Source organism: Aspergillus puulaauensis, chromosome 3 (genome assembly GCF_016861865.1).
Source record: "Aspergillus puulaauensis MK2 DNA, chromosome 3, nearly complete sequence".
Classification (NCBI taxonomy): domain Eukaryota; kingdom Fungi; phylum Ascomycota; class Eurotiomycetes; order Eurotiales; family Aspergillaceae; genus Aspergillus; species Aspergillus puulaauensis.
The window spans coordinates 2,958,032-2,985,208 of NC_054859.1; the positions used below are offsets into that span (position 1 = coordinate 2,958,032).

At 49.1% G+C, this 27,177-nt stretch overlaps 9 protein-coding genes across 9 annotated transcripts; 3 read left to right on the forward strand and 6 right to left on the reverse strand.

Annotated features, from left to right (window-relative positions):
- Nucleotides 1-672: 672 nt before the first annotated feature.
- APUU_31167A (HMG-box domain-containing protein) lies at nucleotides 673-1,709 on the reverse strand (the record flags this gene model as incomplete). The annotated part of the gene is made up of 3 exons (XM_041702341.1): nucleotides 673-1,175; nucleotides 1,225-1,499; nucleotides 1,552-1,709. The coding sequence occupies 3 exons, from the start codon at nucleotides 1,707-1,709 to the stop codon at nucleotides 673-675; spliced, it is 936 nt and encodes a 311-aa protein (XP_041555136.1).
- Nucleotides 1,710-2,259: 550 nt separating this feature from the next.
- MAT1-2-4 (putative mating locus protein) lies at nucleotides 2,260-3,202 on the forward strand (the record flags this gene model as incomplete). Its single annotated transcript, XM_041702342.1, has 4 exons — nucleotides 2,260-2,750; nucleotides 2,797-2,975; nucleotides 3,025-3,099; nucleotides 3,165-3,202. The coding sequence occupies 4 exons, from the start codon at nucleotides 2,260-2,262 to the stop codon at nucleotides 3,200-3,202; spliced, it is 783 nt and encodes a 260-aa protein (XP_041555137.1).
- Nucleotides 3,203-5,561: 2,359 nt separating this feature from the next.
- SLA2 (putative cytoskeleton assembly control protein Sla2) lies at nucleotides 5,562-9,457 on the reverse strand (the record flags this gene model as incomplete). Its single annotated transcript, XM_041702343.1, has 12 exons — nucleotides 5,562-5,648; nucleotides 5,777-6,991; nucleotides 7,052-7,201; nucleotides 7,252-8,300; nucleotides 8,357-8,541; nucleotides 8,597-8,654; nucleotides 8,705-8,785; nucleotides 8,852-9,009; nucleotides 9,077-9,152; nucleotides 9,246-9,263; nucleotides 9,333-9,379; nucleotides 9,450-9,457. The coding sequence occupies 12 exons, from the start codon at nucleotides 9,455-9,457 to the stop codon at nucleotides 5,562-5,564; spliced, it is 3,132 nt and encodes a 1,043-aa protein (XP_041555138.1).
- Nucleotides 9,458-10,210: 753 nt separating this feature from the next.
- APUU_31170A (uncharacterized protein) lies at nucleotides 10,211-13,036 on the reverse strand (the record flags this gene model as incomplete). Its single annotated transcript, XM_041702344.1, has 2 exons — nucleotides 10,211-12,497; nucleotides 12,567-13,036. The coding sequence occupies 2 exons, from the start codon at nucleotides 13,034-13,036 to the stop codon at nucleotides 10,211-10,213; spliced, it is 2,757 nt and encodes a 918-aa protein (XP_041555139.1).
- A 987-nt stretch (nucleotides 13,037-14,023) lies between these two features.
- Nucleotides 14,024-15,927, reverse strand: TAF12 (putative transcription initiation factor TFIID subunit 12; the record flags this gene model as incomplete). Its single annotated transcript, XM_041702345.1, has 2 exons — nucleotides 14,024-14,278; nucleotides 14,356-15,927. 2 exons carry the CDS (start codon nucleotides 15,925-15,927, stop codon nucleotides 14,024-14,026), a joined length of 1,827 nt encoding a protein of 608 aa, XP_041555140.1.
- Nucleotides 15,928-16,886: 959 nt separating this feature from the next.
- APUU_31172A (uncharacterized protein) lies at nucleotides 16,887-17,741 on the reverse strand (the record flags this gene model as incomplete). The annotated part of the gene is made up of 3 exons (XM_041702346.1): nucleotides 16,887-17,196; nucleotides 17,254-17,619; nucleotides 17,677-17,741. 3 exons carry the CDS (start codon nucleotides 17,739-17,741, stop codon nucleotides 16,887-16,889), a joined length of 741 nt encoding a protein of 246 aa, XP_041555141.1.
- A 673-nt stretch (nucleotides 17,742-18,414) lies between these two features.
- RPN3 (proteasome regulatory particle lid subunit RPN3) lies at nucleotides 18,415-20,467 on the forward strand (the record flags this gene model as incomplete). The annotated part of the gene is made up of 4 exons (XM_041702347.1): nucleotides 18,415-18,706; nucleotides 18,773-18,901; nucleotides 18,969-20,263; nucleotides 20,324-20,467. 4 exons carry the CDS (start codon nucleotides 18,415-18,417, stop codon nucleotides 20,465-20,467), a joined length of 1,860 nt encoding a protein of 619 aa, XP_041555142.1.
- Nucleotides 20,468-21,075: 608 nt separating this feature from the next.
- COQ1 (trans-hexaprenyltranstransferase) lies at nucleotides 21,076-22,546 on the forward strand (the record flags this gene model as incomplete). The annotated part of the gene is made up of 2 exons (XM_041702348.1): nucleotides 21,076-22,293; nucleotides 22,385-22,546. 2 exons carry the CDS (start codon nucleotides 21,076-21,078, stop codon nucleotides 22,544-22,546), a joined length of 1,380 nt encoding a protein of 459 aa, XP_041555143.1.
- A 1,490-nt stretch (nucleotides 22,547-24,036) lies between these two features.
- MSS4 (1-phosphatidylinositol-4-phosphate 5-kinase) lies at nucleotides 24,037-26,697 on the reverse strand (the record flags this gene model as incomplete). Its single annotated transcript, XM_041702349.1, has 3 exons — nucleotides 24,037-24,495; nucleotides 24,549-25,509; nucleotides 25,571-26,697. 3 exons carry the CDS (start codon nucleotides 26,695-26,697, stop codon nucleotides 24,037-24,039), a joined length of 2,547 nt encoding a protein of 848 aa, XP_041555144.1.
- Between the last annotated feature and the right edge of the window lie 480 nt (nucleotides 26,698-27,177).

Genomic DNA, 27,177 nt, shown 5'->3' on the forward strand with positions numbered 1-27,177 from the left:
TTCCCTCAAATTGCAAAAACAAGATGCCCCCTAGACCTTCGCAAAATGTCGCTGTAGATCCATCATAAATGGCTTCTAAATTTATTTCATAAGAAATTACAAGGCCATGACTGGCGGCAGGGGCATTCCCATCAGCCTTTCGGTGTACCTCGTGGGTAGCAGTTGATCACCTATTAATGACCGGACGCAGAAAATTGGAAAGGCTGAGCCGCCGAGCTGTGTAGCTCGGGCGATACATTGTGAGTCCGTATCATTCTACAGTCGGGCTTTGTGGAATTAACAAACAGTTTGTCAGTTACCCCGTCGATCAAAATTCCGTAGGGAATTGCACTCACCTTTGGATATCCACTATATGTATGTTTGCCTGGCTCCGAGAAAATTGATACTGTCTTTCGCCGCACCATTGATAGGAGAATGTGTATGGGGCGTGCTGGCTTATTAGTACCCAAGTTTAAAACGGCAATGATCATGGTTGAACGGAACCACACCCGCTTCCGTACATCTTGGACAGTGGGAAACTCGAAACTCTCCGTTGAGTGCATCGCCGATGTTGACGACTCACTTGGGGTCGCCTTTAAATGCTTGGAAGATAACAGGGAGATGACGTGACATCTGCCGGAGCAACCGGCAGTGCACAGGTAGGGACGAGATATAGAACGAAGACGGTCCCCTTTAGAAGCAGTCACCTGCAAAGTCTGGAAACTCGAATGCGTCTCCGAAAGATCGTTCAGCAAGATCCAGCTGTGGGAATAATGTGGTCCTGCTATAGTCGCTTTGAGCTTGTTGAAATAGAGAATCAAATGCGTTTGCGCCAAAACTGGCGGGTTCTTCTGTAAAATCACTGGCATCAAATATAACGTTCAGGTTGTCCAACGGTCCTATGTAGCTCGCGCTAGCCGTATGGTTGTTCTCCATTTCTGGACACACTGGGGGAGTGAACACATTCGGGGATGATGTGCTCACCGAGGGCGGGGATTCAAGGGGGATAGATCGTTTTGACGGCTTGGGAGAAGAGCGGGAAGTCGTTCGCCGTTTTCTCTCGGACGGCTTTCGAGGAGTGTATTGATAGTCTGGATGATCTTCGGCATGCTTCTTTTTGAACTCTTCTGCTAAGTTCTTGAAATGTAGCTTAGCCTCTTCGGACTCCGCCCTCCATTGCTTCCCCAAAATCACCGCTATTGTTTTTCAGTATGTTTGAATTGCTTCCGATAATGAAAAGCTTACAGATCTCATTGTTTGAGAGCTCAGGGTACTGCCCCTTTACTCTAGGGTGATGGTGCTGCCGGTATAAGATGAATGCATTAGGAGGTCGAGGGACCTTAGTAGATTTGGTGGATGCTGCCCTAGATTTGACAGGGACTTCGCCGGTTTTTGAGCTGAAGGTCTTAGCATGGGAGGCGACAGAAATTGATGACCCTGAAAACGCTGGCGTGCGTAGAACACGGAGAGCGTTGATCGACTCATCGACAAAAGACACGACCGGGGTACCTAGAAGTGCACTGTTACGGCGTGTAAGAATAAGACCGCGAATTTGAGATCGGGGTATCTTACGAAAGACGCGATTTAATTTTCTCGACATTATCTTGACCGATGATGTCCACCACATTTGTCGGCAGAAGGACTTCATTATTCGTAGACCCGAGGTGGCGCAAAGCATCTTGCCAAAGCAGCTCTGTGAGGTTGTCGGCGGATTGTGTTGTTGATTTCATGGCAATCGATATAGAAGCCATTCTTCACCCGAGTTCTTCCTAGCGATTTAAATGGATAATAGGGGGAAAATTTTCATATTTTGTTGAGGTGTCTTCCTATACAATTAAGGAGCAACCGGGGAGAGACAGGAGAAAGCGCCTTGAAAGACAGTTTCTGGGACTAAGAAGTTCAAGTATGGAAAGAGTTGAAAGATCCCAGGGCCCAGCGGCTAGACATGGCAAATGAGGTTGTGTTCCTATTGGGCTCTAGAGGCTGGAACATTTCTTTGTCTAGTTTGGTCTGGTGAATTATGAAGGAAGTCAATTTCACTCAGAGGCTTACCAGAGAGAGGTTTACTCTCATTGTTTCCAAAAACGGAAGAACACAAGATGATTCAGTGAAGCTCTGCTACCCTTGGTCCAGTACAAATCCTGCAAGCTTTGATACTCCTCATGTCTTCAACCTTTCATCTCTCATCTATCTAAGTATCATCTTTCATTTTCTTTGAATCGCCCAAGGATAATCACGTTGCATTACCGTACCGACATCACCAATTTCCCATATTGCCAAATGAATCTATACAGCCAAGCAATTTTCAGGCTCCTCGACCAAATTGTTGGAGATGCCAGTTTTCCTTTGACACAGAGAGAACAAGCAGCCTACATCACAGCTTCATTCGCCTCCCACCACAACAGCTATCGGCTCATGGCTCAGGTCTCTGCCCTTTTCAATGGCGGCAAACTGCTGCATGCGTCTCACAGGAATACTGGGATTGAGGGAAATTTAGAAGTCCCTGTTTGCCGTCATGGTCCTATCATTCAAGCAATTGCGAACGACTATCAAGTTACCCCCACTGTCCCCGACTTTGAAGGACACCCAATCGAACTTGTTAGCATTCTGGACCCGGAAATTGAGTCCAGACTTACTGGCGAGAAAATATTTGAGCTTCACCAAATTCTCGTGTCAATGGAGAGAATCGCGAATGAAGAGCTTGCCAGATACACCATACAATACGGCTATCACTACATATTCAGGGCTGGTCTCAACCAGTACTATATGACGTGAGCATATCGAGTAGTTTGGTTCAACACGCTAACAGTCTTGTAGCAAAGCCGTAGTCGAAAAAGTAAATTTCTTGAGACAGGATGCTCGAGGTCATGGGTATCAAGTCCGGGCACAGAGACTCTGCTATCAAGCGATGGAATATCGTCCTAACCTCAGCGACGCGGAAAAGAACATCGTGGTTCAGGCTCTCAATTGCGTACCAGAGGACGCACACCGGTTCTGTAAGTGTCCCTGATTATTAAGAAAGCGAATATCCTAATCCATCTGTAGGGAATTGGCTTGCCGCAAACCGCGCATCCTACTGCGCAATGAAAGCTTGCATTTCCCTGCTGAACAGGCTCCAATGTAAGTGTTCTGCTAAATATCATATTACATTCTCCTAACCTGTTACTAGAATATCTCCAGAATAGTCAATGGAGAGATGTTTCTTACGACCAGGCTCAGGTAGCCTTGGTTGTAGTGGACAGATAGCTTTCTTTTCGTGGAATCCAAGTAGCTGCTGCTACTGCTTCATGACAGCAGCCCATTGCGCTTGCTCCCGGTTGCCTCATCTACGGTCAGCAATATCCTCACGACGACCCCCTGCACAGTTTAGCAGACAAGATGTTTGCTGGAACAAGGGAAGCAACGCTATCCTGCGTTACCTGGACCAGATTCCGCTAGGCGGTTACCGCCAGTCACCTGGAGTGACCAAATATTTTCATATAATATTATAATCTACTTCTAATTTCCGTACCATTTCGTTATCAAATTGGCGATTTCTCTGAGAGTTTTAGTTTCTTTCCCTTCACAGTACATCCATCCCCTCTCGAGTTTCATTATCACATCCACGAGTTTGCGTTTCGGAGGCTTCTCTTTCCATTTTTTCTTTCTACATCTTTCGGGCAGCATTAGCTCGTCCCTCTAACAGTGGTTAGATATGGAATGAGCCCTGCCTACCCCTAAGACTTGACAGGCCGAGTACTGGAACAATGCGAATGGGGTATTAATGGCGATGAGATGGATGGCTTTCTATTTTCCACTGTTTTCACCCTCCTCTTCCGGGCCGGGCAAGTTTTCCGCGTCTTGGGGCCTCAGATTAATATATTCGGCGGTGCATGCTATTTCCATATAAGTAAAAGGCATCTATGCATATATGTGTTACTACTAAATCGGGATCCAAAATGTAGATGGCACTTGATATACAGAAATGAATGTAAACAACAAACTACGATACCGGGACACTAAGAGCGAAACATGGCATCTCGAACTAAGTAAAGTAGCAGTGAGATTGCATAAGTACGCAGGTACCCGACAAGTTCCCGCCTGCTGTGTAACTGAACGAGCGAAGGCAATATAATAATGTAGAACTCCTTTTTTCCATCCTTCATTTCCATCCACCTTTGCCACAGAGGATAAAATGAGTCGCGCGTCAACACCACTCTTCTCATACAAGACCCATCAACTTCAGTGGTAAAACCAATGAAGATGATCAAAATAACACTGGTTAGTAATTGGGGCCCAAAAAGTACAAGCGAGCCTGGATGGACTTCAACGGAAAACAATTTGCACGACTCCCTGCCATTTTTGATCGCTCTGGTAGGTTGATCATCCAAGCTTTGTCCTCATGCTTCGCCTCTTCATTCCGCATAGCCCAGCCAGCCAGCGAGACCCAAAGGCGGGAGTGAACATCGTTAAGTCGACGGATAACCACAAATGAACTCCCCGCTCGAACACCCAATACTTGGGACTACTAACCCCAGAACAAAGAAATCCTTGCACAGCATCACCGCCACGTTGACGTTGGCCAGTCGAGTGGAATCGAACGCAGAGGTCCGCATTGCATGGCATTAGCCGCATTTGCATGGCCGGACGGAGTAAGGTTCGTATGCCTGGCTCTCTACGAAAACACCAAGAATTAACCAATTGCTCTCTCCAAAAGGCCGCGATTTGTCCTCCTCCCGTCGTCATCTTCACATTCTGCCGCAGTGATTCGCACTCGTTTTTACAAACCTCATTCGTTCCAGAGCAAACCACATGGGGCGCACAGGTAAGGCCGCGCCCAAGAAATCGGTTTAGTAGACGTCACGAGTTGATCCACGCTGCGCTGTCAGTTTTCATCACGAAGCGAAGATCTGGACGATATCAAAGAACAAAGAAACCAAACTCATGCAAGCATTACGAACGCCAGTGATGATAAGATTCGGCGGTGGGGTCGGACGCTAATGCGAACCGGTGGTTCTTTGACACTTCCGCCGACTCCACGACTCCACCACGCCTTCTCGCAAGCTCGGCTGCAGAAACGAATCATGACTACGGGTATTCTGATGGTTAACCCTTGGCTGGTCTAGAAGGGAGAGAGCTGAATTTCGTGGGCCTGGAATAAGTTTCCACACTAAAATCCTTCGAAGTTTCCATGGCAATCCCATCTTCCTTGGTGAACAAAGAAGGATTTGGGCCCAGAGGCTCGGGGTTTGGACCTTTCGATAAGCGGGCTTTAGCTTTTGATCGGCGGCGACCGGCTGGGCTGGAGACAGCCTGGAGTTGAGGTGATCAGTCCGTTTCCGGCAAACTGGTATGTACAACTATTTACTACCTATTACATGAGAAATAGAGTAACGAATAAAAACTGTCGAGTCAAAATAAGAAAACACGGCCAGGATAAATGAGAGTAATAAGTACAAGTCTGGCTGAAAGCGTGCGAGAAGTGGATGTAAAACAGGCATGATTATCTAGACTTGCCAGACCTAAAGAATGCTATTCTGTCTGCATTACTATTGCGGACAATGCCGAAATGGGCGATGATCTCGGTGGCACGGACAATTAATCTAATCCTCCTGGTACGAAATCTTGCGCATTTCTCCCAGGCGTGTCCTGGCGCGAGCGAGGGAATTCTCAAGCTGGAGGATTTCGACCTATAATGGTTCATCTGTCAGTTACTATCCAAAATAGAGGCAAAAGACATGCCAAGAGACAATCTCATCAATGCTGATAGCCACGAGCACACAACTTGGGAACGAGGAAAGGAAAGGAAAGGAAATACCTGTTGCTCCATTTCTTGCACCTTAAACTCGTGCGAGCTGAGTTTAGCGTAGTCCACTGTCTCATTCTCATCCCGGTTCTTCTCAGCAATGATGTCCTGTACCTGTCGTACAAGAGCCCTGCAAGCTTTGCCAACAGCTTTACTGGCAGTCTCCAGCCGATCTTGGGTTTTGCTCATGAAAGTAGCCTTGACACGGCTAGCAGCTACTAACTGCGCTGTGCTGGCTGCAACATCATTACTGGCCACGATAAGCTGTTCGGGGGAGTTGCGTCCAGAAATCACACCGTCCGCAGTCTCGATCAACGTATTGGTCGAGGAGGCAACGGCCTTTGCCGCGGAAATAAGGCCCTCCGTCCACCGGTTATTTTTCTTGTAAAATGCAGTCTTGGAGGAACTGCCACGTCCTTCGCGAACAATCTCCTGCTGGGACGCTGTGGCAGCCTTAATGAGTTCGGCGATTGCCCCTGTCACTGCAATTGCAGCTTCCAAAATCGCATCGTTGATTTTGAGTTCGTAAGTAGAAAATCCATCACGGGGTTTGCTTTTAAGGTTCGCGAGCCGTTTGACAGCGGCATCAATGGCGTCCGCGGCCTTTGTAAGTTCTTGGTCCACCAAGTCGCCCAGGTCTCCGTTTGTCTGGAGCCGAGTGCTTTTTGGTGCAAAAGCATCAACGAGCTTTGACAGAGCCTGCAAGTCTCTTTGAACTTCGGAGTTGTTATTGATGACAACATCAGCCTTCTGAAGGGCTTCCAGGCCTTCGAGGCGGAAAGACTGTAGTCCTCGGAAAAACCGAACAGTGCCTTGGGCAGACTTGCGGGCGGCATTGATCAGTTGATCAGCGCTCTTGTCGTCGTTCGCAAAGCGAGTCAGCCCCTTCGTATTGCTGAGGACATCAGCAACAGCACCAGAGAAATTAGACACTGTCCTAATAATTTCAGCATGCGGGCTACTAGGGCCATCACTGATATAATTGTTAAAAGCAGTAGAAAATTCAGTGGCAGACGCGGACGCCTTCTCGATCTGCGAGAGAACGTAGGGGGGAGATGCATTCTGGTTACCAGCTTGCATAGTTGAGTCGAGCTCATAAAGTGCGTCATCAACACGTTGCACGCCGGTCTGGAGCACAGAATCAATTATATCGTTGATTTTCGAGACTGTGCCGTGCAAGACATGGTCAATTTGAGTATCTAATGCTGTATCGGTATCACCTTGGTTCTATGAGGTCGGTCAGTCAGTGTTGAGTAAGATGTGATCTTTCCCACGCAGCAAACGTACCAGCTTCAGCTCCTCAAGCTCTAGAAGGGCTTCGTCCATGGCAGCCTGCATCGCCTCAAGCTCTGCTTCTTTCTCCTGAAGCGCAACCTCCTGATCACCATTTCGCATCTCATTATTTGTACTATATTCCTCCAAGGCGCGCGTTTTATTCTATAACCTAGTTAATAGATGTTCGAAAGAGAGTTTCGTTGACAACTTACTCGAAGCGACTCCTCCAGGTCAGCCATTTCTCTGTTATACTTGGATAGCAGGGATGAGATTTCGGTTCCTTTTTGACGTTCGGCATTTTCTGCGCGCTCAAGAGCGAAACGAAGCTCACGCTTAACCTTCTCAAGTTCATCCTTGTTGCTTCCAGTCAAGCGATCCCTGTCATGCAGAGCGCGGTCCCGCTCCCGGATCATGTCAGCTAACTCAAGGTTCTTGGTCTTAAGTTCGCGCTCTAATTTCTCGCGTCGCTCGATTGCCTCCTGGGCAGATGCTGCTTTCAGTTTGAGGCTCTTTGTTGTTTGAAGCAGATCTAGATGCTCCTGACGAAGCTGAGAGTAAAGTTTCGCCAAAGCTTCATACTTGCTCCTCCACGTGTTGACTTGGTCCTGAAGAGATCTAATTTGTTCGTCCTTCGAGGCACTCTGCAGGTTCAAATTCGATGTCAACTGGTTCATCTGTTCTTCGAGATCTTTGACACGGCGGTCATATTGCTGGAGCATCAGTTGGTCTCGCTCATATTGCGCACGAGCATTCAAGTTCTCCTGCTCTAATTCAGCCAACCGACCCTGAGTATGGCTCTGGTATTGCTCGCGCATAAGTTGTTCCTGAGCAAGCCGCTGTTGCTCCGCTTGTAGACGCTGTTGGTCTTCGAAATCGTGCTGAGCCTGCTGCTGGGCAAGGAGCTGTTGTCGTTGCTGCTCTTCCCACAGCTGTTGGAGACGTTGCTGCTCCGCTTCAAATTCCTCCTGCTGACGCCGGGCTTCGGTGCTCCAGAAATCGTTGATGGGTTCTGGTTCAGCAGTCACAGGTTTTGGTGGAGGCGACGGTGTCGGCTCAACCTCCTTGACCGGCCTCCTGGGCAAGGCTGGCCGCTCTTCATCGTCTACCAATAAATTCGGTGGATCCTGTGGAAGCTTTGGAATTGTGATAAGGCTGGTTAGGTAACGTAGATTGGAGCATTCGTAGTAGAATCGGACGAGTCGGTGGTGTTGGGCGTCGTAACGGCCATGTAAGGGGGAAAGTGCATCGGCATCGCCCGTTGCTAAGAACTTGTTCTCAGTATACGTATCAAGAAGATTCATAGAACTGAATTCCCACCTGTGTGCATTGCCCTGAGCATGCTGGTGATAAACTTATAGATTCCGTAGCTCTCTTGCACAAGAGCAACCAACGCAGAAATTCGGCATTCGTTGTGCGTGCCAGATTGAAAGTGTGAAAAGATCAGTTTCTGGAAAGCATCGATCTGATCCTGCAGACCCATCAGATCGGTTATGGTTTCATAACTAATTCTATGTTAGTGGAGCGCATTAATCGGGTACCGCAAAGACATGTAATCACCCTTCATTAGGATCATTGATCGTCTTCAAGCTAATATATTCCTCGTACTCAAATAATCCTATGGAAAGCTCAGTGAACGCTCGGGTATAAGTGGATCGGTTCACATACCGTTGAACTCGGGGTGATTCCGGTGGAAAGCCAACTTGGACTCCAAGTAGAAAACATATTCTCTAATCAAGGGACCGTAGCCTATCCATCACATAAGTCGATTAGCCATAATTCCCAACCTCATGCTGCGATAGGGTGTTTGTGTACCTCGAAGACCATCTCCTCCAACCCCCCTCATCAAGCTATCGATCCAATTGGCATGCTGCTGCGCCTCGCGGATTACTATCGGATGGCCCTCCTGCAGGACCTTATGTAGAGTGATAAGAGCCTTGAATGTTTGGACTTCGTCGGCGAGAACCGGTTGTCTGTGACAAGGAGAAAACAAGTCAGCGTGCGGGCAAGAGAATACAAAACTGTGGCAATAAAGCATACACCTTCATCCCGGCCCAGAACGCGGCAGACGACTTGTGGTCCCATGTATAAACAATACAGCTTCGAACATGTTTTCCTAGAAAGGTATGTCAGTGGATGATGTTCCAGCTATGGGACCAGCAGGGTGGCTTGGACGTCGAATTGGGAGTGGTAGTAGGTGGATTCGTACGTTTAGGGGCGGTCTCCTCTATTATTCCGATCGTATTAGCTATATGACATTGAAACAGTTGGTGGCTGTGGCTTTCGCAATACATACCGATGCTCGTGGCCTTGCGAATGTTTATCGCCAGATCAGCCTCCGTGCTGCGAAGACAGTTATTAGCTCATGGTTCCAGACCAGACCAGTCTCCCAGCCGTTATTTCAACAACCTACCGACTCATTTTTACAGCTGCGACCCGCGAGGTAGGGGCGACGGACGACGGTAGAGCGCTGCGAAAGCCGGGGGGCAACCAAGTCGGAGGGGGCGAACGATCGCGATACAACGAGGGATTGGGCGGCTTGGAAACTGAATACTCGAAGGAAAGGAGAGATCAAAAGAAGGTGACCTCCAACAAGTGACGAAATAAAATACAGCGAAAGGAGGGAGAAGTGGAATGACGTTTGGGTGCACAAGGAACGTTGACGCCTGGTGGTTCTCTCCATACAGACAGCTAGAGGCCCAACTCCGCGGGTCTTGGCATCCGCTGCTTCGTCATCGTATAGTTCGAAGGCCAAAAGTTATCTACTTACGGTATACAATTTACCCAGGCTTCTTTCCTACCTAATTATCTTTTATCAACAACAAATGCTTCATTCTAAAGAATCTTAATTCCCTAATTAAACATTTATGGTATTGAACAGACTTGTCCTAACACCTGGTAGCTTCAAAACACCAGGGAGCTGCCTTGGTGCCCGGGCCACGCAATCCTCTTCAACTCCCTGTGCGAACAATACCGAAGACGAGAAAGCGAGAGACAACCCCAAATAAATAGTACGTAATATCCCGCTAGTGCCTAGTATCTATAAGAGAATGAACATCACAATAATCGAGCCACAGGTATGCCGTTGCGCCATATGACCTAGAAACTCCTCAGATATCTGGAAAATAAAGGTGATAATACTTGGTCCGACTTTCGAGAGCATCACTCTACGTTTCACAACAAGGTGTGTTTAGTGACTGGGTGTTCCCTTGGATTACTCCCACCACGGCCCGGGGGATTGATATTTGACGATCCGTCAAGTGTGGCATCATGCCCTTCTGCTTTGTGTTGCGGCGACTGGATTTCAGCATCATCTTGGACTGGATCTTGAGAAACATCGACCATTGATTTTGGCAGACACGAGGCCGAGGCGAAGTCGGCCGGGCTGTTGGGCCCCGAGTCGTAAGGAGCTTCGATAACGAGCAATTCATCGGATCGATTTACACCATCGTTTAGGCCAAGTACTGGTTTTCGACGGAGAAATTGTGAGTTTTGCGGTTTTCCGTTGTCATCTAATGAGTCCTGCTCCTGGAGAGTTGCCGGCACAGGTTTACGCTTCGGAATCGAGACAGAAGTCCTCTTGTTATTGACCTTTGCAGGAGTTGGCAGAGGAGTTCCCGGAGGAGGAAGCGGATGCCCACGCCCAAATGGCTCCGTCGGAGTTCCGGCAGATCGCGGCATTCCCAGTCCCTCACCTGTATTCGATTCCCCTCGTCCAAGCATGTTCCATCCCCACTTCTTAGCCATCGAGGTCGCTGTGCCTAGTGATAGCGTGCTCTGGGACTTTTTGTCTGGATCCATCAAGGAAGCAGTTGAGCTAGTTGAGCCTTCTAGGATCGAAGACCGACGTGTTTTACTGCTGTTTAATGACGAGGTCGAACGACTGATGATACCTCCCAGGTTCATAATAGGTTCACTTGCGTGGACTGAGGATGGACGTTTATGCGCATCACTGCCGGTTTCCCTTGCGCTCTCAAGAGAATCAGCTATAGATGATTCGCGGCTGTGATGCACAGCTTCTGAAATGCTATGGGTATCAGCCGGGGGCGAACTGCTGGATATCTTAGTTGGTGTGGCAGGAGACCGGCTAGATATTTCAGCCATCGCACTAGAGGCATTGCTCCTTTCTTCATTCCTGAAATCAGACAGGATCCCATCCATTTTTCCATGATCAGCGGTCAATACCGGATTGGCGGTATTTGAGAATGTTCGAGAACGGATTACTCGTGGTGGCGAGCCTGCTGTCTTTCCAATTGGAGAGGGCAACGCAGTCGAAGAACCTTTTTCTGTGTCTTCTGGGAGGGCTGACTTCTTGCGGGGCCTTGCAGAGTTGGTGACCGATTCAGAAAGAGCCGGTGCACTCATAGTACGGTCATCCTTCGACTGCAATACTTTAACTGTGCTGTCTTCGCTTCCTTCCGGCATTTGGGGCCGAGTTCCGGATTCATCGGGGATATCAACGGTCGAATCAGGTCCAGATGGTTCTCGCTGCCAAATCCCACCACGGAATCGCTGTGTTAACGTATCCAAGAAGGGAACGTCATCCCAAAAAGGTAACACCACGCTCTCTGCTACCATTTCACGTATCTTGTTCTCGATGGTCCGCAGGATGATACCATATGTGATTTGCTTCGAGCTGACAATCGGTTCGATATCCATCACCATATTGGGCATTAACTCGAACGATACCCACGCTCTATTGCTCGGCGGGGGCTTGAACCTTATTAACAAATGTCCTTCTAGCTTTTTCAGCACTACTGCCAAAACAATGTCAACTTCCCTCGCCTTGAAACGCTGCCCTAGGTCGATGCGTACGGTGGCCGAGATCTCCACGCGGAAGTTACCCGTATACTGAACGTCAGTTTCAACACAGCAATCCCCATCCACAGTAAGGTCTTTGAGTCTTGGGTTTATGATGAAGGGCGCACCATTCCCCATGTCGATACTTCGAAGACCTATCTTGCTAATAAAATTTGGCTTGTTCACACGGGATATCTTCTTAATGATTTTTGTCCGGACAAATTCCTCCATCTCTGGAGTCCGGTACAAGGCGAGGAAAACTCGACCGAGAACGGCATTGATCCACCGCGTCTGTAGCTGTTCCTCCGATGAATGCAAGCGCTGAACTAATCCAACTATATGCTTCATGTCGAAATCCTGATGCTTGGGTGGACGATCGGAAGAATGTCCCATCTTCGTCTGATTCTGGAGCATGGCAAAATAGAAATCCTCTTTGTCTGACAGATTCTCCGAGAAGAAAAAGAAAGGCGGGGTCGGGCCTCCAAGGTCACCAAGTGAGTCAAGCCTCCGCGAGAGGCTGATGGCATTTTTCTTCAACCAGAGTTCACCTTCGGGGATTTCCCCATCTCCGCCATAGATGCTCACATCGTGATGAGCTAGCGAGATGACATATCTCACCTCCACCTGGTTTGCATCATCATAGAGCATCAAGTGGCCATGCCTGGATTCCCATTAAAATCAGTTTCCATACGAGAGGATTCAGACGAGTAACAGCGGCGAAAGGAGGTACCTAAGCACAATGTAAAACATATTCCGTGCCCTTTTGCCATTCTTCGCCGTATTTCTTGCCGGTTCAATTGTCGGGGCTTGTTTCCGGTCAAAAAGACTCCTGTACATGGTCTGGTAAACGCTCGGGCTCTCCGCAGCGATTACCTCTCCCGCTGGTGTAGTCCTCTCGGGGGGCTTTCCATTGACACCACCTGGGACATATTCGCGACAAACCACAAAGTATCCCGCAGCGACATCTGTATCATGGGTGCGATAAAATTTCTCCGCTAACTCGTCTGTTCTTGACCGAAGGCTGTATTGATCGTCATCTGGGTGATTGATGGGGGTATCGGCGGAATCGCTGGCGCGTTTGGATTGCGGGGAAGGCGGAGGGAGGACGAGATAGGAGTAGAGAAGGGATAACGACAGGACCAGCGGGATGAAGGTGAGTCCGCCGAGGAGATAGACAAAGAGAACGTTGAAGAGCCCCATTGAAAGCCCAGAAGATCAAACGGGTTTCAGCGAGAGCTTCGCGCCGGCCATATCCTGGCTCATAACTAAAGAGAGAGACGGACGGAGGGAGGGATAAATGCGGAACGAGAACTTAAGAGGAAGTGGCCTTAACTTGAGGGGAAATTTCGTCCTAGGAAGGGGAGTTGGATGTTCAACCGGGGTCCTAAGTAAGCTCAAATGCTACCTACCAGTCAGCGCCCACTCGTGACCCAAGCTGTTCCTGCCAGAGTGGTATCTCCAAGAGTAAATTCATAGCTCGTGATGACGTTACCGCAACTGGCCTTTCTCTCAATCACGTCTCCACGGTATCTGTCCAGAGTACATAACTTCCATTAAACAAAAACTACGTAAATATTTGAAATTCGCGCGGCAGTGCGTAATTTCGTTGTTCAATTTGCTTTCCGGGCATCACGATATACCTTAACTCTATCTTCATGCTCCAGTGGAGTCTACCATCATTGCTTTTACATGGCCATCAACGGTTCAAGATAGATACGCAATAGATATGAATTGATTTCAATTTTCATTAATGGCTATTCTTTCTCTCGTAGCCGAAAATGCCATTCAACTACCAACAAGAAATTTTGGCGTTCGTTCAATCTGAAGCCCACATCGGAATTCACCAGAGCATATCAATGTGGGTATACCATAATTCGAGTCACGTCTTGAAAAAAAAAAAGTTAAGACAAAAGCAATCCACCTCGTTGAAACGCCAAGGAACATGCAATGTTGATAGGAAAGCTCGAAGTGGGAAACTCAAAAGGTAGAAACATCCGACGACAACAATGGTCGGCCTTCGACGTCAAATGGAAAACATCGTGAAGAAAATGACATCGGAGGCGCCATTAAGACATGTACTTTAAAAGAAAGATAGTGCGTTAAGTAGCCTGGACTGTTATAATGGCAGTAACTAGGGGGGCATTTTCCATCATATCGAGGAGAAATAAAACCGACACATTGCGAATATTATTCTGCTTTGCCCTGAGTCACCTTGGCAGCTTGGATGGCCGACATCTTCTGCGTCCAGCCCTGAGTTGGTTGTGGCTTTTTGACAGTACGGAGATCATCAGTGGAGAATCCTGAAATGCGCATGTTGTAGTTTCGTTCCAGAACAAGCTGTATGTCCTTGATTTCAAGACTGGATGACTGGCGAAGCTTAGCGAGGCGGCAGGCAGCGGTAATCACATCATCGACAAAGTCGTCGGCCATTTGAAGCATGAACTAGAGTTTAAATTTAGTTTAGTGGTGCGCCCACCTCAAAGGAGAGATGAATAAAACCAGGAAAGATTATTGCCTACCTCTTCAGCATCTGGAGTGAGCCCTTCACCTTCACCTCCACCGGTTACCTGGCGGACTAAGACGTCGAGCATCTTTTTGCTAAGAACACGCTGGCCTTCGCCTTCAAGAACATAGCCGGGGTGTTTCTGTATTGCGGGCTGGCCCATCATGCCCATGGCGCCGTGGCTAGGGCCACTAGACAAGGTGGGCCGATCGGGTGCCATGGGAACTGGCTTTGGAGGGGGAACATTGAGATTTTTTGGGATCACCATGTTGATGTTCCGGGCCGAATTCTCGGTTGGTCGGTTCTGGATATACCCTTGAGGGTGAGCGTGGCTGTTGGCGCCACCCTGATTCAAGTTTTGTTGCTGGCCCGCGTTCACACTGTTGGCACCATTGGCGTTGTTGTTGTTGGAATAGCTTTGTGCAGCTTGTGCCATGGCTGCTTGCTGGGATAACGGACGAGGTGGCCCCTGTACAGTCGCACCCTGCGTGGTAGGAGCAGCCGGCGTAGACCCGTCCGATGCAGAAGCTTGACTGAATGTTGGATTATTCTGTTGTGTCTGCAATTGCGGCTGCGGGGGTTGTTGTTGCTGTTGCTGTTGCTGTTGTTGTTGCTGCTGCGGCTGCTGTTGTTGTTGTGGTGTACCCGTGGAAACAGCTGCAGCAGGTGCGGTACCCTGATTAGGTGGTGCCTGACCTGGTTGCGAACCTGTTGGAGACATTGTTGCTTGTGCAGCTTGATTTCGCGCAGCGTTTACAGCAGAATTAATGGTATGGGCTGCTGGAGTTGGTGCTTGTCCGGAATGGACCGCTGTAGGCGCTGTCGTTGAGCCTGCTGGAGCTGTGGGAGCTGTTGTTGCCGGCCTAGCGCCGCCCGGCTGTGGAAGTTGTTGTGCTGGGTGTTGTGTTCCCGCCCTCTGTTGTTGCGCTTTAAACACGTCTTGTTGATCTTTGAACTTTGCTAAGAACTCGCTACCTTCGCGAAAAAGTTTATCGGCCTGAACCTGGCGGTTTTTATATTCTTGCATCTCCTCTTGTGTCATGCTCCCCGCATTTTGGCGTTGGCTGATCTGTTGGCGTAGCTCACTCAAACGGGCTCGTCCAATCTCCTGTTTCTGGAGCGCGATACCGTACCGAAGTTTAGCCTCTGGGAGCCATGTGCCTGCCTGTTCACTGGAAATATTGGGTGGAAGAAAGAGTTGCAGTGAATTGACCTTTTGTTGAATTTGAGGGAATAGTTGTGCGAAATTCTGAGGGTTCACGGACTGCGATCGTTGGACTGGTTGGTTGGGGGCTGCAGCGGAGGCCGCCTGCATTTGCTGATGTTGTAACTGTCGATTCTGTTGGAACATCCGCATACCTTTCATGAGGGATTGTGAAAGTTGCGACAGCCTCGAGTGTGCTTGCTGGTATTCCGAAGATTGTGGATCACAAGTATTGAGGATTTCCCAGAAGCTCCGCACCAACTGGGTGTGCTGGACCTTCTGCTGGTCGTTGAGATGAGGTAGTTTTTGCACCTGATCCGTTCGAATGAGATTTGAGTGCTGAGGCACTCCGGGCTGAGGGCCTGGGGCCTGAGTACCCTCCATTATGGCGACTTCACCTGATTCTGAGGCGAAAATTGAATGGGGCGCTCTCGAATGAAGGGTACGGTGAAGGGTCCAATGCGACGTGGATACCGGAAAGGAGAGGGAGTCAGCCGCCCGCGCTTCGAGGGAGATACGGCTTGCGAAGATCGAGAAAACAAAAACTCGATGGCCTGGATCGATTAGACGACTATTCCAACCCCAAAGTCGACAGACTCAGGCAATAGAGATGGGTATGACTGCTTGCAGGTGACGGGAGGGATGGAACCGCGCGGCGAGGTTCTCGAGCCAGAGCCTCAGGCTTGGCACTCTACGCCTGGGTCCACACGTAGCGAAGTATGGAGAGGTAGAAGGTATACATCATCTAGTACTGCTGGAGTGGGAGTATTTATATTTACTACTCTATCGATATCAAACCTCAATTAGTACTTGCAAATTGGGACAGGGTTCATATCATTTATCAGGTGAATGTCAGGCTCTCCAAGAGATCACAAGGTAAGCTCTAGAACTCAGCATAGTGCCCGTCTTCACAAATTATAGACCCCAGGACATACTGACTAACTCAGATTTTCAAGGAATCGATCATAAAGGTGTGTAATATCATCATCTCCAGCATTACTATGGGTAATACCACCTCATACCGCGCTAGTGATCTGTCATGTGCTAATTCCCAAATGGCTGCAGCACCCAATCAAGCTCCGACCGGAGTCTATCCATAACCTTCAGCAGCTTTCCAACTTCCAAGTGCATCCAGTCCATTATTTTCACAAAGCGCATGGCTTGGCGCGTGGCTTGGGCTAACCTGGTTTGTTCCGTCCGACGCGAGCAGTGACTATGCTGGTAGGGTTTCAGCAGGTCTCCTAAAATAAATTGGAGAGCATGTCAAACGCAGCCCATAGGGTCTGTATACTCCCGCTGCGATGTATCAACGCAGATACGTTGAGCTGTAAGTATATACCAGTTCATCCGAGTAAGCCACCCAAATCACGCTCCATTCCGTTTACGCGGTCCTCCAAGCTCCGTTTTTTCCTTTCCAATTCCTGTATCTCCTCCAATTCCCGATCAAGGTCGGCGTCAGTGACATCCGTAACTTCGGGATTGACAGGACTAGCGTTATCGAAGTCATCGTAGTCGTCACCATACGAACGGCTCATGATCTCCAATTCTGCGGTATTCCTAGCTACTCGCTCCTCCAGCTCTGCAATTGACTCTGAAACGTGTCGGTTGCGATAACGGAGACTCGCGATCTTATCCTGGGCGCCAGCAACAGGGCTTCATCAATAATTAGAAAATTTGGTGGAAATCATGTGCGTAGCAAGCTCGACTCACTAGACATTACAAAGAATCTCAGCACCTCTAAGCAGAACGTCAATGTTAACCTCGCCACGAGGCCCATTGCCTGAAGTTTTAGCGGAACGTTTAATCTCTTCCATCATATCAGAGCCGAGAACTCGAGCAACAGCTGACTGATTTCTGTTGTTTCGAGCTGAGTAGATCCGGCTTGCCATAGACTCTGCTTCAAGCTCGGGCTTGAATTGCGTCGCTCGCCTTGTGGCTCTTCTCTGCGCGCTACTCGCCTTCGCAGACGGGTCGCTTTGGAACAAAGCCCGTTCATGAGCTTCTGTGTCGCGAATCAAAGCAGTAATGTCATGAGCACCAAGGAGGGCGTTCGTAAAAATCCGGGGCGGGGGAAAGCTGGTCGCATTGTTAGCATGGCAGCTGCAGTGAACAACTAGACAGTATGCTCCTCACGGTAGCTCTGCAATCGCATTTGACGAGAGCATTATCTGCTCTAGATGGTTTTCCAAGAGCGGCATCTTCACTTCAATCAAAACTTCAATCAAACAGGTGCGTTCTGTGGTCTTCAGCTCGTACTTGGTTGTCTGCAACACTTCCGGGCGCGTGTTTTGCCAAGAGGTAACTTAAATGGTGGTTCTCTCCCTGCCTCAGGCTCCGACAAGCTTACCTACTATTCTCGTCGCGAGATGAAGGGCCGGCACAAATCAGACGGTGAAGAAGACAAACACCAGAAAATTGAGCCCAGGTGTGACTGGACTGATACAAATTCTTCCAACCACATTTGCCCGAGAGCTACCGACAGCTACCGTTATCGGTGCCTACGTTGCTACAGTACCGCTAGTTGTACGTATTCCGGAGCTGGCGGCGCACCCGTTGGTAAGCTTTGCCCCAAGTGCTGATAATGACTAAGCTTCCTGTGCTGGTTCTCTCGCTGTCCATTCTCCAGCAACCAGCCTTGACATCACATCACCACCTCATCAATCACACTCTTCTCATTTTGTCAGGCCTCATCCTTCATCCCCCCTTCGATTATCTGGTAATTTTATTGTGTCCGTGGCTCTCTGTGATCTCCAAGGCTTGTTTTTTTCCAGCCGCCTTGGATAGTTGTCTTCAAACACCCCTTCATTTGCTTTGGTACCGCGGTCCCCATTTTGCTCACCTGAGCTCCAAGCTACACGCACACCAAAGAAAATGCCGGCTGAGAGGCGCTCTTTGAGATCAAACAACAAGTCAGATACCTCTTCGTCTGCTAACGGTGAGAAGACACGCTCTGGTTCACAGAGTTCGAGCTCCAATAAGGATAAGGCAGCGCCTACTCGCGCCGCCGCCAACAAGGCCAAGTCCACGAAGGCTGCCTCTTCGAACACCGGTTCAGACTCCGGCATGGGAGAACAGCGAGATCAGGCGCAAACTAACGGTGCCGATTCGACGAAGAATGGCATGAATGGGTCTGAGGACGTCGAGATGGAAGAGGATACGGCAGGTGGGCCTACATCCTCACTCAACGCCAACAAGGACCGGAAAGGTGACCAGAAAATGACTGTTGTAGTGCCTCCCACCAAGGGCTCCAGGGTATCCGGCGACAAAGGCCAGGACCAGGAAGGCGATATAGCCGTGGAGGGTACCGAAGGCGAGGAGCCTGTGTCTGAGATTGACCCTAGGACCAAGGCAATCCAAGGTTAGTGTCACCACATAACTGGATCAGTTGTAGCTCGCTAATTGGGCTATTTTTCTATGTAACTCAGATATCAAGGCAAACTTCACGCTTCTTGAACGCGCTGTCACCCATTTCGATCCCAGGTTCACTCTCCGCGTCTTGAGATCCATATCATCAATGCGCAAACAGATCACATCGGATGTGCTAGCAGAAATCATCGTTAGCGCTTACCCCAAATCAAACACCTTTGCCTCGTTCTTGTTGGGTGCTATCGATCAAGGGAACGCTTTCGATGAGGCTGCTGGTTCAAAGATGGAAGTTGACACTGACAAGACGAGACCTTCTACAAAAGAAGTTTTACCTGAGATTGACACCTATCTGTCTATCCTAGTTCAAATTTATCTGTATGATCGAAAGGAAATTCAGAAAGGCGCCAAGTTCTCGACAGGTCTGATCGAACGACTTCGAACGCTAAACCGCCGTACACTCGACTCTCTTGCCGCCCGTGTGTACTTTTATTATTCCCTCTTCTTCGAGGAGATCGCTCCTCTTCCACCATCTCCCGCTGCAACGGTCACTTCAATCCGCCAACCACTCCTTGCGGCCCTTCGGACGGCAGTCTTACGAAAGGATGTGGATACCCAGGCCACTGTGATGACGCTTCTTCTCCGCAACTACCTGTCTACCTCTCATATATCACAGGCTGACTTGTTGATTTCGCACAACCACTTCCCGCCATCGGCATCGAACAACCAAATTGCTCGATACCTTTATTACTTGGGTCGCATTCGCGCTATTCAGCTACAGTATACCGAGGCTCATGGCCATTTGATCGGTGCCACCCGGAAATCGCCCTCAAGCCACAGTGCACGGGGGTTCTACCAAGCTTCCCACAAGCTTCTTGTAGTTGTTGAGCTTCTGATGGGCGATATTCCTGACCGTGCGATATTCAGACAGGCGGCTCTTGAACGGGCTATGCATCCTTATTTCTTGCTCGTTCAGGCCGTCAGCGCTGGTGACCTAGATGGATTCTTGAACATTGTAAATACGTACAGTTCAACTTTCCGGAAGGATGGTACCTATACTCTCATCCTACGTCTGCGACAGAACGTGATCAAGACGGGCATCCGCATGATGTCTCTCTCATACTCTCGCATCTCGCTCAGAGACATTTGCCTACGCTTGGGCTTGGATAGCGAAGAGTCAGCCGAGTATATTGTTGCCAAAGCTATTAGGGACGGTGTTATTGAAGCAACCCTAGACCATGAGCGGGGATTCATGAAGAGCAAGGAGGTCGGCGATATATACGCTACTAGGGAGCCTGGCGAAGTCTTCCATGAGCGTATTAGGGCATGCTTGGGTTTACATGACGAGAGTGTCAAGGTAATTATACATTCGTGGAACCTCTTTTATTCTAGAATGCTAACTAACTTCCTTTTCCAGGCCATGCGTTTCCCGATGAACCAGCATCGCCTTGAACTCAAGAGCGCGCAGGAGGCAAGAGAGCGCGAGAGGGAGCTGGCGAAGGAAATCCAGGAAGGAGACATAGACGATGAAGATGCGGGTGGAGACTTTGATGCCATCTAAGGAGCCCGACGGTGCTAATGCGCGTGCAAATTTGCAAATTTCCATCTCACTCATAACTCCAGACTTGCTCTTGTTTGGAGATGATGAGGGAGGTTTTCTTCTTTGTGTTCCTATCGCAATTTCACCATCATTCATTCGGGTCTTGTATGAGGGCTGATGCTCCAGTATTCAATGTTTCCTATATCTCCTGGGTTGTTTCTTCTGATCTAGAGGACAGCTGCATTAGTTCTGTCGTCTGGCTCACGCCCTTTGTTTGCTGGGCGCATGCATATTTCCCGGAGAGCCTTTGTAACTCAATTGATATTTTCTAGATAAGAGAGGTTCTGCGGTGAGACGTAAATTGACAATAACAGAGGCTGTGCCTTGCCGTAGCATGATAAATAGTAAACAACTAGGTGTTGACTGTTGAGAGGCTCCGTTCCGGCCCGATTGGTCCGTCGGCGCCGGAGAAAAACTTCCCAGGATTTGCGGACTCGACCTCAACGCATCACAGCTGCAGTTGCTTCCTCTGAACAGTGAGGCCCTGCACTTTCACTAAAGTATTGCTATTATATCCATGCATATGTTCTATTGAAAGGTTGTCTACTCTCAGCCTCTCTGCATTGAGCATGAAAGCTCGCACAGTTCCAGCCCGCAAGCTGGCACTCGCATCACCGGTCACACTACAGGCGACACCGATATGCTGGCAATGCCTCCGCAATGATTTCCTCCTAGACCAATACCAGTTTCAAACGCGCAAATACCACCCCTCTCGACGGAAAGATGCTTCTCCCTTCGGCGCCGCTGTTTCTGCAGCCCAGACACTCTTCAAGGGCTTGCCCAAAGCTCCTCCTGGCATATCGGTCGACCCGCTGAGGATCGTAGGGAAAGAACTCAAATTTCTCAGCAAGAACATCCGCCAGCTGCTTGGGTCGGGTCATCCCACTCTGGATAAAGTGGCTAAATACTACACCCAAAGCGAGGGCAAGCATATGCGTCCGCTACTGGTACTGCTCATGTCCCAGGCAACGGCATTAACTATTCCACCGCAGAACCGTTCTGTGTCGGCCACAGACTCCAGCTCGTCTGTGACAGTTAATGACTCCATTACATCTCCTTCCGTACTTGCCGATACCAATCCAGACTTCGACCGATTTACATCATCTTCGTCCTCGGCAGCAGGTCAATACGATTTCGCCGGCGATGAGAACATTCTTCCCTCTCAACGACGACTAGCCGAAATCACCGAGCTGATCCATACTGCCTCCCTTCTCCACGACGATGTCATTGACAACGCCGTCACTCGTCGCTCTTCTAATTCTGCGAACACCCAGTTCGGAAATAAGATGGCTGTTTTGGCTGGTGACTTCCTGCTCGGTCGTGCCTCCGTCGCCCTGGCGCGCTTACGTGACCCCGAGGTTACAGAGCTACTGGCTACCGTGATTGCAAATCTCGTGGAGGGCGAATTTATGCAGCTCAAAAACACAGCTGCCGACGAGAAGAGCCCCGTCTTCACAGACGAGACCATCTCATACTACCTCCAGAAAACCTACCTCAAAACCGCCAGTCTGATCAGCAAATCGTGCCGCGCAGCCGCCTTACTCGGACACAGCACACCTGAAGTAGTCGAGGCAGCCTATTCATACGGCCGCAACCTGGGACTAGCGTTCCAGCTTGTAGACGACATGCTCGACTACACCGTCAGCGGTGTGGAACTTGGCAAGCCTGCCGGTGCAGACCTTGAACTCGGTCTCGCGACCGCTCCCCTCCTTTTCGCTTGGAAACAGAACCCCGGACTAGGCCCATTGGTTGGCCGTAAGTTCAGTCAGGAAGGAGACGTGCAAAAGGTTCGCACTTTACACCCCACTCGTTCTACTCAGGAACCAGCCCACTCCACCTTCTGAGGAAAATAGATAGCTAACTACCTCCTGCCTTTAGGCCCGCGACCTCGTCTATCAAACCAACGGTGTCGAACAAACCCGAACTCTAGCCCAAGAATACGCAGACAAGGCCATCGCTGCGATCAGCCCCTTCCCGGATAGCGAAGCAAAGGCTGGTCTGATCGAGATGTGTGTGAAGACAATGAACCGGAAGAAATAAGCAAGCTCGCGCCAGCTTCAACCCCTACGGCCGTACTTGAACCCCAGTTCAAAATCGAATTAAACGCCAAATTGTTGGCTCAGCTGCTATTGCCACACGATTGATCGAAACCTAAGGGCGTGGTCTATTTGATGTACCAGCGTTTAGATGGGTTGTTCTTTGGATTGGACACTCGGCTCCATTTTACCGACATAACATTGATTTATAGAGTTGTGTCTACCTATATGTACCAGTACTTTTATCGTTTGCGCTATTCTGTTTGGTTATTTTTATGCATTTCTTTTCTGTATCATATTCATATTGATCATCAGTCTGATAACACGACTTGAGAATCTGGGAAATCATCGTATACGTTACATGGACAGAAATATTAGGGCTATTATTAGTTATGAAAGTAGACAGTTGTAAGTATTTATCCTTCATTGTTATCTTCCACTGAAAATACCAGCTGGGAGCTTGGGTAATTCCGCGAAAAGATTATATGGTTAAGAAGGTGGACAGAAATCAGAACGCTGGAAAACGTTTTAAAACAAGTGTGTATGTGTCCCAAAAGCAAACAATGCGATGTTGGTATCATTTCTCTACTCACGCATCTTCTATCAGTTCTCTATAAACACGGGGTGATAAGAAAATGATGATGGCCAAAAAAAAAAAAAAAAAAAAAAGCAAAACAAAACCGACAAGGCTAAGCCGCTCAAAACATTCTCACGCAAAACCTGCGTCGGTCCCCCAATCAAGTATACAAGTAGGAAAAAGTAAAATAGGATACAATGCCAGATGATCATAGTCGGCGCAAATTATGTCAGGCCAGGAAAGGCAGGAAAGAATGTGGGCTGTAAAGCAACGACAGGTTGAGAATCCCAATAAATGGGCCTTCTCGGATAGTAACAAAAGGAAATGGAGTCAACGGATGACATATAGTGAGGGGTATTCTGTACGCTCGGGCAGAAACCAAAAGGTTTCGGTCAAGCCCACTGCAACAGGTGTTGGTTGCAGGCAGAAGATTCCCTGAACGAGATCGTAACATATAAGAGAGGAACCAAACTGAAACGCGAAGAACTGTAAAAACATTTCCAGGCGCTGTAAAAGAGAGTCAATTCAGACATTGTCTGATATGATAAGCGGCAGAGCGCAGTAAAGAGACATGATCAGGGTCAAAAGCATGATCGATCCAAAATTATCCAACAGACACGAAACCTAGGCTGTCGGAACAATAGTACCAACAGCAGGCAACCGATTTGGTGCGACAGCGCAGAATTCTTGGCAGGCAATGCTTTCGCCTGCATTAATCATTGGAGCATCAAATCTATCACTTTCAACTCAGTGGTTAATGGAAATTCATGGCGTGGGTAATAGAGAACTACACCATGGCCCTAGAAATGAGGAAAATGGAAACATTGCGAATGGGATATCATCGAAGTCGCCAAAATGAGGATAAAAAAAAAGTAGGGTATTCACAAGAGATAGGGATCGTCGGATATTCCTATTTGTCAAACCGAGACAGAGAGATTTGGCCCGTTTTGAAAGGTTCCGTTCTGCTTTCCGGACAACAACTGGGCGCCGTGATTTGGTGGTAACGGCAGCTCCTTGTCAAGACGGGGGCTACGTTGACTGTGTCCACCAACGCTACTGGCCTCGCCAGCCTCGTCAACAATCGGTAATGTATTAGGCCCAGAGAGACCAGCCTCTGCGGGTTGCTGGCCAGGAGGGCCAACCGAACTGTATTCTGACGATTCATGCCCCGTTTGTGATACGGGTCGTTCGTCCAAGTTTGTTTGCTCGGCCGCTTCCGACTCTTGGTTTCGTTCTGCTTCCTCCTTGGACATTGTTATTTTTCGGATAAAGTTGACGAAGCGGTCGCCGTAGCCCTCCGGGGGTATCGGTGATATTTGGGTCCGATCATTGGCAAGGCTCTTAAAGAAATTTTCTATCCTTTTAATCGTGCCATACTGCTCAAATGGTTAGCCTATACATTCAACGAGTGCACGTAGGAGAAACGTACATGTGTCAAACAATCAATAATCCCAAGGTAATAGATTTCTTGGCCAGGCTGGCCGTTTTCATGCGTAGCTCGAAATCCACCATCGTCAGAATAAAAGACATGGAACTTTCGCTCATCGAGAATCTCGTCTGGCATTTTTGCAGTTGCCTTATCGAGCGGAACTGGGCGCTCTTTTTGGATCAACATTCGAAGCTCACGCGCTTTGCGCTCGTTTTCCAATTTCGACGGTGTGCGAATCAACATATTGGGGTGGATCTCCTCTTCGCGGTCAGCGCCGGGTTGGAAGACCTGGAGAGTCTTATCACGGAGCTTCTCTTCATTCCCTTTGTCCACATCATGTATACCCACCAAAAGGGAATAGTCCATGATTTTAAGCCGCTTGAGAAGCTCCACGTCGCGCTTAAGCTGGGCAAGGAAGAATTCACGTTTGCCTGGGCCACATTCTAAATGGCGATTTCTTCGAACCCAGTTCAAGTCCTTCATGGTAGACCGTGGGTGATCTTTTATATACTCCTCACTCACATCGCGCCCGATCATAGATCCTTTCAAGTCGAATGTGGAGTGGATATCACGGTGCGGTGGGAAGAGGTTGTTCATCACAACAAAGTGAATCTTCCGGCCATAGGCCATCTTGACTCGATGGAGACCGTAGAATTGTGAAATCAGCGTATTCGGGTTTTGCTCGACGTGTTTGTAGTATTCGGGAAGGATCTTTCGCAGCAGTTTGTGTTCGGCGTGGTGGATCGTTTTGATGATGTACTTATAATCCCTGGAAAAGTAGAAAAAGCTGCCACTCTTTCCCGGCGAACCTAGTTCCGAGAGTATATACTTGCTCGTAAGAGACATCAAGTAGTCGGCAGGGTCAAGCCGAAATTTTGATCGCAGTCGGCGGAAAACCCACGGCGCATAGTCCTTGAACTTGAAATCGTATTGAGCAGACGGGGTTAATTCGTTCCCAGTTCTGTAAAGAAAATGTCAGTAACCACCAGTGATATCATGAACCTCAAAAGACCCGAACATACATATCGAAAGAAAACTTGTGTTTTGCTTCAAAATCAGCAGGAGTTAGCTCCCGGTCCATTTTCGCATTGATCCTGGAAACGGTAAACCGAATTCCTGTGAGCATATTGTAGGATGTAACCCAATTGGCGTGATTTCGATCAACCTTCGTTCCTACCACCACTCTGTCATCGTCTTCCTCTTCACGACGTTTCCTTCTCGAAGCTCGCCTTTGTTTGATGGCTTCCGCCCATCGAGCTGCATCTTCGTCTGGATTCGCCTCATCCATGGTATCGGACTGATTCGTTCGGGTGGTGCGCCGAGTCAAACCAAGAGATGAACGGCGAACTCCTGCCGTAGGAGATAAGCGACCGCTGCTGTATGCAGAATCATCTGGCTGATCGCGGCTACTTCGGCGGCCACTGGAATTCCTCGGAACTTGTAACGTATGTCGTTGTCGAAAGCTAGAGTTCGCCGAATCTTGCGTGTTGCTACGGTTGACTCCCGCAGCGACCGGCGGGGATGAATGGCGATACGGGCTTTTCTGAGTCGGAGACAAGCGTCCGGAGTCCGGAGAAAGATGGCCACTATTTTCCGGAAAGGAAGTCGACAGTCGTGCCGTTGAAGGGTTGCCCGTTGTGTCGGAGCAAACTAGCTCATCAACAGATGGTCGCGAGTAATCTCCATTCGTCATATGTTTTCCATTAAGCGATCGGTGGTTCACCAACAATCCATTGGCCGGTTGGCTAGCAATAGACGCCGTTGTTGAGCCGACCCCTGTATCGGATGACTTGCGGGGGAATTCTCTATCCATCGTAATCGATGATGTTCTTCCATCCCTTGGATCTCGAGCAGATCCATTCCCTAGTGAGTGTAGACTTCCATCCTTTGACTGAAGGAAATCTCGGTTATAGGAGCTAGCGCTCGATCGCGGTCCGGTCAATGAATAACTGCTACCGTTCGGGAGATGGCGATCGGTCGGGGGAGTGTCGAGGTGATTAGTGTCACCATTGGGCCAATTTGTCCACACAAACGTATTCCCTACAGCGTTCTTATCGTGTGGTCTTTCTTGAGGCGCACCGAACGAACGGGGTTGTGTGGTCGTAGCGGTGGCCGTCTGGGAAGGATAATCGTTCGAGAATGACGGCATGGTCGCGGGCTGGACGCCGGGAGGTGCGAACGGCGCAGGAATGTTGGAAAGGCAAGTCGAAATGAGTCGGGAGGCAGAGGAGGTGCGAGGGAGGGGCCAGTGAAGGGCTCCGCTAGACACTCGATCGAGCAGTGGGCGATAGACGATACTGCAAGGAAGGGGTGGACAACCGATGGATGGAACGGATTAGGACGAAAAAAACTTCGAGGTCACAAGAGCGGCCAGCCGCGGCGTGGCAGATTATTTATGGACCGATTACCATGTTCCGGTAGACAGGGAAGTGTGATAAGGCGAGGGTCAACAAGACCGCACTCCCGACAGCGTGTTCGTCGTGTATGAGGAAGGCGGGAGTGAGAAGCACGCAAGAGGGTGTGACTGTGGAGAGAGGGTTGAGGAGATAAGGCGGACAAGACTAGAATATCCAACAAGGGGCAAAAGAGGGGGGCGGCTTGTCGAGGGGAGAATAACGATGAAGCGAAG